This window comes from Nuphar pumila, chromosome 7, assembly GCF_984573655.1.
Source record: "Nuphar pumila chromosome 7, dmNupPumi1.hap1.1, whole genome shotgun sequence".
Lineage (NCBI taxonomy): Eukaryota > Viridiplantae > Streptophyta > Magnoliopsida > Nymphaeales > Nymphaeaceae > Nuphar > Nuphar pumila.
The window spans coordinates 12336209-12352000 of record NC_143255.1 but is presented as its reverse complement, the minus strand read 5'-3'; the positions used below and the strand labels follow the sequence as shown (position 1 = coordinate 12352000).

Below are 15792 nucleotides of genomic sequence, written 5' to 3'. Positions count from 1 at the left end.
AGATGAAGAGTAGGCAATGGCGGCCCCGGATGTTGAAGGAGAAGTCTTGAGAAGATGTTGGAGAACTTCAGAGATGTGATTTAGAGTTTCTTTGATATCTCCTTCTTTGGTACTTTCTTCCTTCTTTGGAGAAGTTTCCCCAACCACGACAACTTTTCCTTTGAGTTTTGGACAAGCCGGTCTAATGTGACCCGGTTCATTACAATAATGGCATATTATTCCCCTTCTAGGCCCATTGATATTTTTGTTAAAGTGGGGAGGTCTATATGCTTTAACATTTGATCCGGGCCTATTAACGGCCAAAACCTCATCATTCCTAATGCTTAAGCCAAGTCGAGTTTTTTCTTGACATACTTCGGCAAGAGCATCTTCAATAGGTAGGGCTTTGCTTCTATGGAGAAGAGATGCCCTAACTTGTTCAAATTCCGGGCGAAGTCCATGAAGGAATTGAAAAAAGTGCTCCTTTTCAATTTGTTCCCTTCTTAGTTCAATATCTTGTGGAGCAACCCATTTGGGCTCAAGAAGGGCAAGCTCATCCCAAAGAGGGGTTAGAGAGTTAAAATAGTCTCGAACACTCATATCCATTTGTTTAGTGGAACGAATTTTTTCTTGACAAAAGAATTGCCGAGCAAGATCCTTTTGGGTATACATACCCTTAAGAAAAAACCAAGCCTCATTGGCCCTTCTAAACTTGGCAATATTAGCACAATTTTTGAGTTTTACATTGTTCATAAACCATGCCAAAATTTTGGCATGGTTACTTTCCCAATCCTCGATTTTGGATTGATGTTCATTAATGGCTTTGATGCGCTCATCGCCATCTAAAGCCTTTTCAACTTCATTTTCAATTTTGGTAAGAACAAGAGAGGGTTCGGGAGTAGTTCCCATAACAAAGCCCCAAAGTTTCTTACCTCTTAGATGATTTTCCATAGCGGAGGCCCACATGAGATAATTGGACCCATTTAGCTTGAAAGAAAGCTCCACTTTAGAGTCACGTTCCATCGGTACCAAATATTCTTCTTTTCTTCAAAACTTTGAGAGGCACGCTTTCCAAGATGACAAAAGAATAGCCCAATCACCAACCTTGCTCTGATACTATGTAATGAAAAGAGGCGGAAGCACCAATAGAGCAAAAGGGTCACTCCCTAAGAGTGACTACTAGAGTCAAGAACACAAACACCGAATGTGCACACACAAAACTCTCAAATATAGAAAATGACTAAAAGTCATAAGTTGGATTTATTGAAGAAAAGAAGAGAAGGGTATAAAAACCCATGCTTACAAGAGGGGAAGACCTCCTCTATTTATAGAGGAGGGAAGCACTAAAAGGAACCACAAGGGGGGCTCCCTTGTAGTCGTTGGGAGCCCCAACGGTCAGAAATCTGACCGTTGGAGCCCCAACGACTACAAGTGTGGGGCCCCCTTGTGGTCATTTCAAAAAAGGAAAAATAAAGAAAAAGGAAAAAGGAAAAAGGGGAAAAAAGAAAAATAAAAAAAGAAAAAGATACATATGTGGTTTTACAAGAATACCCTTATCGGGTATTTATCTAAATGAGAAATAGTATATATATATACATATATGTATATATATACTTATATATATACGGATGTATATATATTTATTTTAACAGAAACTGCATCCTTGAGTTAAATGCGTACTCGTATAAATATATATTTGTATATATATTTATTTAATTGTCCTTTTTAGTTAATTGAACTCAATTCAATTATCCAAGTCCTCTGTGCAATCTTTCCCTACCTTGGAGAGTTGCAAGCTTGTTGGCGCCTGCGGGTGTAAATGATTGACGGCTCGGGTCACGGAGCGCGAACGGGATCCGTCATACGAGTTGCAAAAGCGACGATCTTAGCAAACTAATACCAAAAATAGAAGGTCAGGAGCACTACCGTGGTCCTGACGTGAAGGAAACAGAGGCAGGGGCATCGTGCCCTTGCGCACCTGCTATAAGCGCAAGAAGCAGGGGCAGGGACTGTGAGCCCCTGCTGACCTACTGTTAGCAAACTACGAGGAGACAGGGGGTTGCACCCCTGCCCTCAGAAAGCGAGGGCAGGCAGGGTTGCGGTCCTGCCTGACAAAGTAGAAGAGAGGCAGGGGCTTGTCCCCTGCCTGTCAACAACGAAGGGGGGGCTTCGCCCCTGTCTGTCGAGCATGCAAGGAGGCGGGGACTTGTCCCCTGCCTGGCGATTATGCGAACAGGCAGGGGGCGAAGCCTCTGCCTGATGTTGGTGGGAGAGGAAGGAGGCTCTGCCCCCTTTCAGCCAAGAAGCAAAAAGGCAGGGGCTAGGCCCCTGCCCGTTAGCCACAAAGGGGGAGGCAAGGGGCTTCTCCCTTGCCTGTCGAACACGCAAACAGGTAGGGGGCGAAGCCCCTGCCTGACGCTAGAGAAGAGGGAGCAGTGCCGAAAAAAGGGGAGCAGGGAGGGGCTCGACCCCTCCCTTGCCGTAACAAGGAGCAGGGAGGGGGTTGGGCCCCTCCCATGCTAAAGGTGGTGCAGGGAGGGGGTTCGACCCCTCCCTTGGCCATGAAATGAAATGGGGATCTTCGAAACACGAGCTTTGATTAACAAGAGCAAATGTCAAGAATGACACTAAAGCATAACCCTTAAAAAGGGTATAACTGGAAACAAAATAAAAATAAAAATGTATTCTTTATTGATATGAAAAACCAATTGCTTAAGAAGCATTGGAGTGAAATACAAGAGGGGCTGCACCCCTTTATATACACAGCTGAAAGAGGACTCAATAGAGCTGTTGGGCACAGTCCAACAGCTCTATTTAGAGCTGTTGGAATGTGTCAGTCCAACAGCTCTATTAAGAGTTGTTGGACTGTGTCAGTCCAACAGCTCTATTGCTAGTCAAGTCTGGACAGGACTTGACTAGCAACAGTCATTCTAGTTCAAACTGAACTAGATGACATAAAGACAAAAAATAAAAATAAAGGAAAAAAAATACAAAAAAGAAAGAAATTAAAAATGTATTTATATATATAATAATATAATATTATTATATATACATATATGTACAGTTTTACATTTTAACACTCCCCCTCAAACTTACGGTACAATGAGCGAAAGTTTGTCTAAGAGAAAGTGAAATCGGGGAGCAGCGAGAGGCTTTGTAAAGAGGTCTGCTAACTGATATTCTGAAGTGACATATGGCAGATCAATTATCCCGTGTAGATATTCCTCTCTGACGTAGTGACAATCCATTTCGATGTGTTTGGTGCGTTCGTGGAATGTTCTGTTACTGGCAATGTAGATCGCACTTTTGTTGTCACAACACATTTGTGAAGCCTTTGTTGCTTCAACTCCCATGTCAGCAAGCAGTCGTCGGAGCCAAACTACTTCCATGGTCGTGGTTGCCATGGCTCTGTATTCAGCTTCGGTGGATGAGAGAGATACCTTCTGCTGCTTTTTACACCTCCACGAGATTAATGATTCCCCTAAAAAGACACAAAAGCCAGTGGTTGAGTGTCTGTTATTGGGATCACCTCTCCAATCAGCATCAGTATATGCAATTAAATCAAGAGAAGAGGAGGAAGATAAGAAAAGTCCTCGTGAAAGAGAGGACTTGATGTATCTGATAATACGCATGACTGCTCCCATATGAACAGAAGTAGGAGCATGTTGAAATTGACTTGCTGTATGAACAGCATGTGCTATATCTGGTCTGGTAATGGATAGATAGGAAAGTGCCCCGACAAGCTGTCTGTAAGGAGTAGGGTCTGCAAGAAGTTCTCCATCATCAATCTTCATTTTAACATTAACAACTTCTGGAGTGTCAACTTTCTTATCATCAGTAATACCAGACCTGAAAACAATATCAAAAGCAAATTTAGTCTGAGATAATAAATATCCTCTAGGAGAATAAGCAACTTTATCTCAACAAGCCCAAATCAGTCATTTCAAAATGAGATTTAAGAAGTGTTTTGATTGTTTCAACTCCCTGTTTATCGCTTCCGGTGATGATCATATCATCCACATAAAGAAGAAGCACAATGATTTCTGCATCAGAATTCTTAATAAACAAAGCAGTGTCAGTTAAACAGAATTGAAAACCAATATCAATCATAACACGACTAAACCTATCATACCAAGCTTTTGGTGCTTGTTTAAGTCTATAAAGAGCTTTTGCTAAGCGAAGGACTTTACCCTTAGGAATACTTAGACCAGGAGGGGGTTCCATATATACTTCTTCAACTAGCTTTCCATTTGAAAAATAGACCATTTTTTGATAGAAGCTAAGGCAATTAAGGTTCGGACAGTAGTCATACGAGCCACCGGAGCAAAGGTTTCTTCATAATCAATCCCATATTCTTGGGCATAACCTTTGGCTACTAAACGGGCTTTATATCTTTCAAGAGTACCATCACTCTTGGTTTTAATTTTATAAACCCATCGACATCCTATAGTTTTCTTCCCTGGAGGAAGATCTTGAATATTCCATGTAGAAGCCTTTTCAAGTGCATCTAATTCAACTTTCATGGCTTCTATCCATTTGATATCATTTTTTGCTTGAAAATATGTGGATGGTTCTTCATATGAGTGAATTAATACAATAACTGCCCTATATGTGGGTGAGAAAGACTCGTATGATACAAACTTTTCTGGAGGCCTCGAGATTCGGGATGATTGTCTAGTTGGAATGTTAGAATATTTCTCAAGTGCACATGGAGTATTAGACTCTTGTCGCCTGGAATATTGAATACTAGTATCTCTATGAACTTCTTCATTTTCAACATTAAGATCAATAATTCTTGGATCATCATCAAAGTTACAATCAAGGTCATATTCATCAGATATTGATGTTAGATCTAGCAAAAAGGAGTACTCAGTGACGTCTTTTAATTTTCTAAAATCAAAGAAGCTCTCCTTTTCAAGAAAGGAAACATTTCTAGACACATATAGTTTATTATTTTTGAAGTCAAAACATCTATAACCTTTCTGGTTTTCAGCATATCCTAAAAAGGCACAGGGAATCGCACGAGGGGAAAGTTTATCATTTTTGTCAGTAAATATGAAACATTTGCACCCAAATATTCTTAATCTAGAGTAGTCTGGAGAAATGTTCATAAGTTTTTCAATGGGAGTGATATTTTGTAACGAAGAAGATGGCATCCTATTAATGAGATAGGTGGCAGTTAAGGCAGCTTCTGCCCAAAAGTCTTTAGGGACTTGATTTGCTATTAATAAAGTTCTAGTGGTTTCTATAATATGACGATGTTTTCGTTCTGCCAGTCCATTTTGTTGAGGTGTATAAGGACAAGATCTTTGATGTGTGATGCCATGCAATTTAAGATAATTTTGAAAATCTGTGGATAAAAACTCTCCCCCTGAATCTGTGCGAAAAATAGTAATATCATTTTGAAATTTGTTTTTAACCATATTATGAAAAGTTTGAAAGTATGAAAATACTTCAGACTTATGTTTGAGAAAGTACATCCACGTATGTCGGGAGAAATCATCGACAAAAATAACATAGTAAACAAATCCTCCTTTAGAAATTACTGGTGCAGGACCCCAAACATCCGAGTGTATTAATTCAAGTGGTCTTGAAGAGAAAAAGGTTCTGTTCTGAAATGGTAATCTTTTCATTTTGCCGAGAATACAATCTTTACAATCAAATGATTCAGAGTTACAAAATTTCCCTAGATTTGGAAAATGTTGGATTTTGGCTATATGTGGGTGACCAAGTCTCTTATGCCACAGTTTCAACTCTATTTTTTGAATATTATAACAAAAAGCTTTCTTCGGCATTTCCAAAAAATCCATGTAATAGAGTCCTCCTTCTCTATGGCCTTCCCCAATCAGCTTGCCTGACTGGCGATCCTGTACCCAACAACCATGAGAAGAAAAAGAAATATTACACCCATAATCAGAAATTTGAGATACAGATAAAAGATTTAAATTTAATTTGGGAACATGTCTAATTTCTGGAATAAAAATTTTTTTTGTTTTATAAATTTTTTCAAAATCTCCTATTCCTTCTATTTCAAGAGAAGTCCCATCAGCAGTAAAGACCTTTGACACACTTGTTTTATTTTTAACACATTTGGATAGACTTTGATTATTTGGGGTCATATGAAAAGATGCACCAGAGTCAAGAAGCCAAGAAATTTTACCTAAATCAGAAAAAGATGAGGCTGCTGCGCCGGTTGAAGCTTCAGATGAGGAAGAGGCACCTTTGATGAGAGGCTGAAGGATCTCCATTAGTTGGGCCAGGGAAACTGGTGCATCCTGATCTTTAGGCTCCGATCCAGCAATTGCAGCTCTTTTTTCTCTCAGCTCCTTAAGTTTGGGACATTGTGGCCTGTAGTGTCCCGGTTCATGACAGTGATGACAAATAACTTTCTTCTTATCATAGTCACCATTTTGTCGGTTAAAGTGAGGAGGCCTATATGATCGAACATGATTCCCTGGTCTAGACACGGCTAAAACGGAATCATCTTCAATTTTTAAAGAACCTTTCCGGAGACGATTTTCTTCCATTGTTAACTCTTCAATAGTTTCAACAATAGAAGGAATTTTTCCCCGGTGAAGTAGGGCCGATTTAGTGGTTTCAAATTCCGGCCTTAATCCAGTGATAAACTGGTAAAAATGTTCAACATCGAGTTGTTTCTGACGAAGCTCGATGTCTTCGGCACAATGCCACTTTGGTTCTAAAAGGGAAAGTTCTTCCCAAAGTTCGGACAACCCATTGTAATATTCACGAATAGTTTTGTCTCCTTGTGTCATCATTCGAACTTTTTCTTGGAGGTTGCACACGTGTGCAATATCTTTAAGGGAATACATATTCTTAAGGTATTCCCATGCCTTATCGACATGATCAAATTTGGCAAGACTTGAGCATTTTTTAATGTCAACGCTATTGATAAGCCATGACATTATCTTCGCATGAGATATTCTCCATTCTTTCCATTTCTTCTCGTATGAGGCAATAGCCTTGATTTTCTCTTCTTCCGATAGAGGGACGTCTTTATCTCCCTCCTTTTTAGTAAGAGATAGCTTAGGTTCCGAATCGGAACCATCCACAATCCCCCATAAGCCTTTTCCCCATATATGGTGCTTCATGATTGAAGCCCATGTTACATAGTTCGTATCGCTTAGTTTCATAGGCATGATGGTGACTTTATCATTGTCATCCATCGATTACAAGGAGAGAAAGAATAGGGATAGAAGAGAAACAAGAAGGAAAATGAGAAAGAAAGAAAAAAAAAACAATACAACAAGATGTGAAATCTTCTCCAATGAAGTGATAAAACACTTCTCTTCAAGTGGCGAACACTTTTGCAAACTGGCACGGAAACCGAGGCAGCTTTTCCTCAAGATTTAGTACTTCCGCGGCTTTGATACCATGAAATGAAATGGGGATCTTCGAAACACGAGCTTTGATTAACAAGAGCAAGTGTCAAGAATGACACTAAAGCATAACCCTTAAAAAGAGTATTTCTTTTTTGGTTCATATCGCTGACCCCAATTGTTTTGGGATGAAGGCATAGTTGTTGTTGTTGTTGTTTGTTGTTGGAAACAAAATAAAAATAAAAATGTATTCTTTATTGATATGAAAAACCAATTGCTTAAGAAGCATTGGAGTGAAATACAAGAGGGGCTGCACCCCTTTATATACACAGCTGAAAGAGGACTCAATAGAGCTGTTGGGCACAGTCCAACAGCTCTATTTAGAGCTGTTGGAATGTGTCAGTCCAACAGCTCTATTAAGAGCTGTTGGACTGTGTCAGTCCAACAGCTCTATTGCTAGTCAAGTCTGGACAGGACTTGACTAGCAACAGTCATTCTAGTTCAAACTGAACTAGATGACATAAAGACAAAAAATAAAAATAAAGGAAAAAAAATACAGAAAAGAAAGAAATTAAAAATGTATTTATATATATATATAATAATATAATATTATTATATATACATATATGTACAGTTTTACATTTTAACAGGCCACAGGGAGCACAGGGAGGGCTCGGCCCCTCCCCTGCCGTACCAATGAGCAGGGAGGGGCTCGACCCTCCCCTGCCGTATTAGGGAGCAGGGAGGGGCTCGACCCCCTCCCCTGCCGTAAGGAGACGCAGGGAAGGGCATCGACCCCTCCCCAGCAGCCAGAGGGCACCGAGAGGGGGCTCGGCCCCTCCCTTACCAAACACGGCACAGGGAGGGGCTCGGCCCCTCCCTCGCTAAAAGGAGTCGCAGGGAGGGGGACTTTGCCCATCCCTTGCGATTTAGGGCAGCAGGGAGGCGGCTCGGCCCCCTCCCTGCGCAACAGAGAGGTGAGGGAGAAAGAGAGACGAGGGAAAACGAGAGGGGAAAAGGAGAAAAAGAGGGGAGAAGAGGCGTACTTGGGGGTCGCCGGAGGAACTCGCCGGAGGGAGGAGGGTCGTCAGTGGCGGCTACTCGGCATACGCGAGGAGAGTGAGAGAGGCGGCCGGGGGAGAGACGAGAGAGCAAAGGGGAAAGCGGGGTTTTGAGAACCTCCCCCCTTGGCCTCGCTGTCTTTTAAATGACAACGAGGGAGGCGGTGCCTCCATTGGGTCTGGGTCGGGTCCGGATCCGACCCGAATCCAAGGTAAAAAATTTTTTCGGGCCTTACAGAAATGGACCTCGGTGTGGTTGATTTCACATAACACAAAGGAAGCCATGTCCAAGTGTCGCACCCGCACCCATGTGGGTGTGACGCAGGTGTGGCGCCCTCTTAGAAGAGTCCATGTTACATAGGTTATGGTGAATCAGTACCACAATAGATGCACAATTGCACAAATAAGAATTTTCTGGACATATAAAGGCGAAAAGACATGTAAAGTATATGCTATGTATCCATTAGATGCCTAAACTATTAATGCACTTAAGAGAGTTGTATACAACCAAATCAATCCAAATTCATCAATGTCATGCTCAAAACTATGTTTTGTATTTCAAGGAGCTAGGCATCTACATATATTGAAAGTTCTTTAAAGGTCATCTACCATGATTTGATGAAAAAGGTCACCTTTGGTACCAATATATGTAATTTAATGTTCTTCATTTGAGGCAAGGGGTACTCTCTCAAGTAAGGTCATGAGGTCTTCCATTCCTTAGGCTCTTCTTCCATGTCCTTCATGAGGGAAATAATCAATAGCTTTAGAGATAGTGTCACGGTGCATAAGGCTATGCAAACAATATATTTAGGTGGTTTATCCAAGAGCCACAAATACTTCCAAGACTAGATTTTTGACTCTAGAGATGGAGAACTTTTGGCTCTAATTTGATGCAGCAGCCTGCTGATGCCTGGGCCTAACCCCCAAGTTGCTATTGCCTATCATCCCTGAGAGATGGTGGGTTCCCGTATCATCAGAAAAGATTATGATGATAAATCAATGTATAGGCTAGCTGCATGTCTTGCATTAGTGGGCTGCCCACGTTGTGCTGTAGCCTCATCGCAGCCAGATTTGTGGATGTGGTTAACTGGCAGACATGTTCTCAGGACAACTTTTATAGACTTCTCACCAATCTATTTGTCATTAGGCATTCCGCATGGCTAGCATTTATTTGTCTGTTTATAACTGAAACACCATCTTCAATAGCCATATGTGCTGCATGGACCGTCATGTAGGGATTTATGAGCTGTCCGTGCTTTGCTTTACAACCTCTCTAGTTTGGAAATCCACATAGCGTAGACCTCATGCTGAAAGCACTCAATGCCTTTGAGGGATCCCTAAGTGTTATTGGAGACATTCCCCAGAAGTAACAGCAGTTGTCATGTTCCATTGTGTTTTTTCATTCTAATCTAGACTTTAAACGATTAAAGGTACCTTTTTCTGGCTTTATTACCCATGTGTGTTTTATTCTCTTTCTTTGTAGTGATATTTTCAACAGCATGTGCAATCATAATTCGTTGAATTGCCATGTAATGATAGGGGCTATTTGGTTGATGCATCTTTGATATTATATAGGATGAAAAATAGCATACTTTTGAAGTTGGGAACATGTTTAGACAATGAGCATTTAAATTAAGCAGGAATTAAACTTTGATTAGATGACATAGCTGTGTGTTTAATATGCCACTATATTCATATTATTATATATAAACTGGATATTATGAGCATCTTCCTTCTATCTCTTGCTCAAATATGTTTATATGTCATAGGAAAAGGCCAGGTTCTATCTTAGTTGTCAAAAGCACTAGTTGGCGCCTAGGCGGATGACCCTAAAAAGGACTAGTTGGGGCCTAGTAGGGACCAAGAAAACAAAATATCAAGAAAAGTGTAAACATTACAATAAATAGTTAATTTTAGTAACAAAGATATGATTGTAATTATGAATTAAGCATACATATGTAATTCAGTGTAAAATATCATAAAATTCGTAAAATTGCATAGCATTGAACATAAAGCATATCTATATTGTATAATGTGTTTATATATATATATATATATATATATATATATATATATATATATATATAATCATAGTCACAAATATTGGCAATATTTTCAAAATGTTGTGATATTATCATTGTATTTTTAGCTAACGGTATTATAGGTAAAATATCATAATATTTTGAAAATATGAGAATATCATGATATTCTCATGATAATTGTTATTGTTTTTATTTATTTTCTACATCTTAAATGTGTGTTTTTTTGCATTTTTTACTTATTTCTTTTATTATATGTGTTTTATTATCTAAACATGATATTTTTCTTACTTATTTTTGTTAATTTTATATATTTTTATTTTCTTAAGTCCCACGATTTATCACCAAACCTATAATATCATGAGAAATAGCCTCACCGATATATAGCCGATACCGATATTTGTGACTATATATATATATATATCTCTGTGTGTGTGTGTGTGTGAAAAACATGGTCATACATGTACAAAACAAAAATAAAACAGAAAGAAAAAAGGAAGAAAAGAAGGAAAAAAAATGAAGAAAAAAAGAAGAGTGGAGGGGCGAGAGGAGGAAGAAAAAAAAGAAGGAAATTTTAAAAGAGAAAAAGAAGGAAAAAGACGAAGAAGAAGAGGAAGAGGAGGAAAAAGAGAAGGTGGAGGGGCAAATTGAGGAGGGAGAAGAAAAGGAGAAGTTAAAAAGGAAAAAAATAAGGTAAAAAAGGAAAAAGGAAAGAAAAAGATAAAAAGAAAGAACAAGAAGAAAAGGAGAAGAAAAAAGAAAGGGTTTTGGGGTAGGAGGAAGAAAGAAGAAAAAGAAAAAAAAAGAACCAAAAGATAATGACAAACATGTGTTCACGGCTTAGGCAGGGACAGCCTAGGCGAGAAAACAAAGCCTTACCACCTAGACCCATAAGCCTAGGTGGTAGTCCTGCCCCAAGCCCGCCTAGGTGGTGCCTAGGCACCGTTTTTGACAATTAAGGGTTCTATAAGTTGGCATATGTGAGTGCTGCTTTGCATGCCTTCTGCGCATCAATCTAAATAATGCCTTATGAATTGGAAATATTTGAGTTTTACTCTTTAATTCGTGCAGATTGACAAAAGGATGGAGAAATTAAAGAAAGGAAAAGCGAAAGATTCACAATCAAAGTTAAAGGTAACTTAAGGATTTATAACAGCCTCTGAGTTGAATTCCAGCATATTCCAGATGTTTATTCACTGAGATTTTTGGATGTTAGGAGGAAGCTGAAAGGTCTTCTTTGGAAAGGATTCAACAGACACTGATGTCAGGAAAGCCTGCAAGATCGGTTTCCCTGTCAGATTTTGAAAAGGAAGCAATACGCCATCTATGCCTGCTCACGATGAAGCCAGTCATATATGTAGCCAATGTGGCTGAATCTGAGATTGATCATCCTTATGAAAATCCACATGTTAGAGAAGTGGCAAATCTTTCATCAGAGTTGGACTCTAGGGTGGTAACAATCTCAGCCCAGGTACAGTTTTCCCAATTTTATGGATGTGAAAATTCAAAATGGTCTGGCTTTGTATGCCTGATGTTTTCTGATGTATTTAATGCTCTAAATCTGAAGTATTGGAAAATTGGATTTTGCTATTCACGAGTCCAATTTAGCCTTTGAAGTTTTTCTTTATATCATCAGAAAATGCTATATCTAGAAAATTCTGATTTTTTTTCTAAAGGAACAAATTATTCATGTGCTCTTTGTTTAAGTGATCCACATACGTGTCTGTTCTGTGTGTAGGTGTGCACTCATGCACGTGTGGGTGCCTGTTTTTTTGTGTTACCAACAATTTGCTAATGCTCATTTTAGTTGAAGCCATTTTAAAACCTTCTTTGATCAATTAATTTACGACTACGAACATATATTCTGAGGGTTGTTCCATGCTTATTTAGATGGTAGTCGAATAGTTTGATCATCAACGGAGGGCCTATTGTTTCTCCGTTTGTTTCATGTCCTTTTCTCTTTTCTGGGGTGTCGTTAATGTCATGTTAGGACTTGTAACTTTCTCTAATTTAAGATTGCATCATTTTGGTTCTATTTTTATGTTTTCCTCTTCCATGTCCAATCTAATTTACCTTGGCTCTGAAGCAGATTCCTGGTGAGTTTAGGGTCTCTCTTTCTACCACTAACTGAAGGGTTCTTGTTTTCTTCTTGTGTGAAATGCCAAATGGGATTCTATATTTGGCATTTTCTTCAAAGTATCACTAAATTTTGGTGTCGTGGTTATGGAGATGCATCATTGCCAATTATTTGGCTTTTCTATTATGTTTATAATTTTCGTACCTAGAATAACTCATTGAATTCAAATTCAAGAATATGTTCCAAAAATGTAAGAAAAATTTTAGTCTTCGAATAATTTTTATGAAATGAAAATTTGATGAGGAAAATAACCTTTCCAAATCAAGGGGAAAAAAGTGGAAAAGGAAAAATCTGTCAAATCCTTTGGAAACTTTGGTGCTGATTTTACAAAATGATGAATGCATTCATTGTTTGATAAAGTGAATCAAGATTTCTATCATGTCATAATAGGTTGAGTCAGAACTAACCGAACTTCCACCTGAAGAAAGGCATGAATACCTGAAATCTCTTGGGGTTAATGAAAGTGGTCTTGGAAATCTTATAAGAGAAACCTACAGCCTTTTGGGATTGCGCACATATTTCACATCAGGAGAGAAGGTGCAGGAACTCACACTGTTCTATTTTCTTAAATATTTGGTGTTTTTAACCAGACATTGGAATTCATTTCCTTATGCCTTTTCAGGAAACCAAGGCCTGGACGATTCTTGCAGGTTTACCTTTTTTCCCTTCATTTGTTAGCTTCTAAGCATATTTTTGAGGATTTTCTGTCCCATTATTTACTCTCATTTCTGGTTGTTAGGAATGACGGCACCTCAAGCAGCGGGAGTTATTCACTCTGATTTTGAAAAAGGCTTCATTCGGGCTGAAACTGTAAGTGCATCTGTCGACCTTATTTTCTTTCTAAAGACATCTTCAGTCCATACAATGGACTGTTGAAGAAAATATAACTGTCAGCATGATGAAATACTGTACACAGTGCTAAAGAGTGAATTTCTACTCTCTCTCTCTCTCTCTCTCTCTCTATATATATATATATATATAATGTTATCTTTGTGTGTGTGTGGGAAAATATATTACTTAAAAGAGGTCGGGGTAGGCCTAAGAAGACTTGGATGGAGATGATAGGAAAGGATATGAATGCTTTGAACCTCACCGAGGACATGGCATTGGATAGAAATGATTGGAGGAGAAGGATTCATGTGGAAGACCCAGAATGATTTTCTTTTTCGGTTCATATCGCCGACCCCAATTGTTTTGGGATGAAGGCGTAGTTGTTGTTGTTGTGTGGGGGGGGGGGGAAATGTTTGCTACTCTTGTGGGTTCCAAACCCCCTAGTGAAAAACTTTATTTTTTTAATTATTTTCATTTTGCACATCTGACCCTTCAGATGTGATCTACATGTTTAGTTCAGTAGAAACCGGTCCTTGGATCATGTTTGTCTGACGTTTATGTTGGATTTTTCAATGGTTGGAAAATCAATAGCCTACAGTGTCCCGAATTTTAACCATCAAAAAATCTTAATTTTATGTCAAAAGAATATGATCCAAGGGCCGATTCCTACTATTTTGTCCATGCTGAACGCATCCATGGGGTCAGATTTATTCAGAATGACCTCTCTATGAGTTTCAGCTATGGGTTTTGGAACCCACAAGGGTAGCCAATATTTTCTCATACATACATACATACATACATACATACATATTTCTGTGTGTTTGTGTGTATGTATGTATTATGTATTAACCTTATCCTAGTGTATAAGGCTTTCAATTTTCAGGAGCGGCAGATTTTAAATCTTCTGCTTCTTTACATTCCTGTTAGTTACCTTTGCAGAAAAAAAAATAGTTTCAAAATTTTAAAACCAAGCTTGAACTGAGAGCAGAGCTGGCATGTGCATCCATGAGCTGGTATCTTTGTGCTCAATTACTCATCTGGACTAATTTGTTTGTTTGTGTGTATGCACATGCCCACATGTTCTCAGTCAATAGTGTCCAAGTTATTGTTGCTAATGTTTGTGATGCATGGGTATCACAGGTTGCTTATGATGATTTTGTTGCTGCCGGTTCCTTAGCAGCTGCAAGAGAGAAAGGGCTTGTAAGTTGTTTCTACCAAAATGATTGCATATGCCCCCTTTTGAGCATGTCTTCATTTTTTCGATCACTTGTCGGCATTTTATTTATCAGTGATTATTATTTTAACAGCGTGAGTTGGATTGTAGATGTGTAGCGCAGTAATGCCGATTTGGTGACTTTTCAGTTGCAGTTTGGTTCCTGTGCTTGTCCTATTGGTTGTACAGTAATGGATCTTGACCTACTTTTATATCCTCTCTGCATGGTTGGTTTGGTCCCATGGTTGGTCTTAAGGCCTATTGTATGGGTCTTCAGTTCTCCACATCTCAACCAAGTGCCTAAGATTCATAACATGATATTGAATTAGGGATCAGTGGGACCATTGATTCAAGTATAAAGAACACAACACACATATGCGACACAATTTATTAAGTACACAAGCTTATACACTCTTAGAGATGCATGCATGTGTATCAACACACGCACCAGGGTTACCGAAAACGATGCTTGAATGTGGAAATCCATTTCCTAGGAAACCGTTTCCTAAACATGAAACCCAACCAGTGGATCAATGGCCTGATTTGAACATGTAAGGAGTCCTATGCACGTATAGGAATGTATGCCCACATGTGCAAAGATACATGTTTAACTTAGTGTGTGCGTTGATGCAGTTGAGGTCAGAAGGGAAAGACTATGTGGTACAGGAAGGAGATGTCATGTTGTTTCGCTTCAACGTGTAATTAGCGGACTCCAAAGTTAAAGAACTGAAATTGATGTTCTAATCTTCTTTTTTTATTTCTTGTTTATTTGTTGACACCAAAAATATTTGGTGGTCAAGGGTGCTGCTGCCATGAGGGCAGCCTCTCCGTAAATGTAAACAAACTTTATATAATGTATCGAGTATTAAATCCAATGAATGTATTTATTAAATAAAATTTCTTTTTCTTAATGAGTTTATCAAATAAGTTTGTTTTTTTTTGTGGGAATGTAAATGTTTTGATTTGTATTTGTTAGATGCTCTCTCTCTCTCTCTCTATATATATATATACACTGACCTGCCTGTGCTGAATCTTATAGGTAGGTTTAGAATATGAGTTCAGCAAAGGGATAGGCTAGCCTACCAATAGCCAGCTTGAATATTCCAAGCCCGGAACTTTACTAGATTTAGGTAAATCATTTACTGTTTGAGAGTAAATTATAGGCTAGATCAAGCTAAATTAATACAGAATGTCC

At 38.8% G+C, this 15792-nt stretch overlaps 1 protein-coding gene across 2 annotated transcripts in view; it reads left to right on the top strand.

Moving 5' to 3' along the window:
- Window positions 1–15508, top strand: part of LOC149831169 (uncharacterized) — a 56731-nt gene extending 41223 nt beyond the window's left edge. For both annotated transcript variants that reach the window (XM_090011991.1, XM_090011990.1), the window contains exons 5-11: window positions 11488–11550; window positions 11633–11887; window positions 12944–13090; window positions 13176–13203; window positions 13293–13363; window positions 14525–14584; window positions 15231–15508. In XM_090011991.1, the coding sequence (XP_089868117.1) occupies window positions 11488–11550; window positions 11633–11887; window positions 12944–13090; window positions 13176–13203; window positions 13293–13363; window positions 14525–14584; window positions 15231–15299 (693 nt within the window). In that variant the 3' untranslated portion in view covers window positions 15300–15508. The remainder of the gene's footprint in view (window positions 1–11487; window positions 11551–11632; window positions 11888–12943; window positions 13091–13175; window positions 13204–13292; window positions 13364–14524; window positions 14585–15230) is intronic.
- The last annotated feature ends 284 nt before the right edge of the window (window positions 15509–15792 follow it).